Raw genomic sequence first — 1,273 nt, forward strand, 5'->3', positions numbered from 1 at the left:
AGCTAGCATGAAGGTGAAATATAAGCTTAACTCCAAAATAGCCTAAAAAAAATCTTAGTAAATGCCAAAATAGTCCAAAAAGCTAACAGAATGCTGATTTTTATAGCTTAAAAATGTAACTTTTTAACGTTTCTTCATTTTTTCCTATTTTGTTTTTTTTAGGAGCGTTTCCTTACCGGGAGGGAGGCTCTACGGATAACCAGTTTTATTTAGTCTGCTTAGTTTTTACCTATTGTTCATGACTAATTTTCTGCATCTGTAAAATTACCGGCATGAAGCCCAATGAGGCAATATTTTTTTGTGATATTGGGGTAAATAAATAAAATGTAATTGAACATAATTATGAATAATAAAAAGGCAGAAATATTATCCCAGAATAAATCAACTTAAACCTTAATAACTTTCAACATTTTACTCTACAAACAAAAATATTTTGTCAAAATTATACAAGTTAGAAATAAGTGGGCCAGATAGAAATACCTGGAGGGTAATTGACACGTATCATAACCTGATGAGGAATTGAAACTCTGCTGTCATTCTTCACTGTTTTTCCTGCAGTTCAACCCAAAGACGTTCAACAATGATCTAGCCTTGGTGGAGCTCACATCTCCTGTGATCCTGTCAGAGCATGTAACCCCAGTTTGCCTTCCTTCCACCACGGACCCCCCCACTGGTACAGCATGTCTGGTGGCAGGATGGGGGTCCCTCTACGAGGGTGAGTGGTTACTGTCACAGTCAGCATTTGTTTTCTTTCAGTGAATTTCAACCCTTTAACACCGGAACTCCAGTGATCATGTTCTTTGATTTACTGGATTTTTTTCATTTCTAAAACGATCAATGTAATTCCAGTAGATTCTGAATCCTTCAGAATCTACTGGAATTACATTGATCTTGTTAACAGTTAAAAAGTTACAGTATGTTAAAGATTTTGTCTTTTTTTTTTATTTACTTCTGTGTAACTTTTAGACGGTCCATCTGCTGACGTGGTGATGGAAGCCAAAGTTCCTCTGTTGCCTCAAAACACCTGCAAGAGTGCTCTTGGCAAAGAACTGGTCACCAGCACCATGTTTTGTGCCGGTTATCTCTCTGGGGGCATAGATTCCTGCCAGGTGATTTCCTTTTTTTTTTTACAATTTATTAAGAAATGTTGTGCACCTATATATTTAAGACCCATTCCGATCATCTTTTGATCTATTTCAAAAGTATTCTCAGTGGCCTTTAAAGTCCCCTTCTGATGAAAATCATGTTTTTTGAGATTTTAACACATATGCGG

The 1,273-nt window shown here is 36.4% G+C and overlaps 1 protein-coding gene across 1 annotated transcript in view; it reads left to right on the forward strand.

Moving 5' to 3' along the window:
* prss56 (serine protease 56) overlaps window positions 1-1,273 on the forward strand; it is a 10,585-nt gene that overhangs the window by 5,484 nt on the left and 3,828 nt on the right. The window contains exons 6-7 of the mRNA XM_024274446.2: window positions 559-715; window positions 967-1,109. Coding sequence (XP_024130214.1) covers window positions 559-715; window positions 967-1,109 — 300 coding nt within the window. The remainder of the gene's footprint in view (window positions 1-558; window positions 716-966; window positions 1,110-1,273) is intronic.

This window comes from Oryzias melastigma, linkage group LG17 (genome assembly GCF_002922805.2).
Source record: "Oryzias melastigma strain HK-1 linkage group LG17, ASM292280v2, whole genome shotgun sequence".
NCBI lineage: Eukaryota > Metazoa > Chordata > Actinopteri > Beloniformes > Adrianichthyidae > Oryzias > Oryzias melastigma.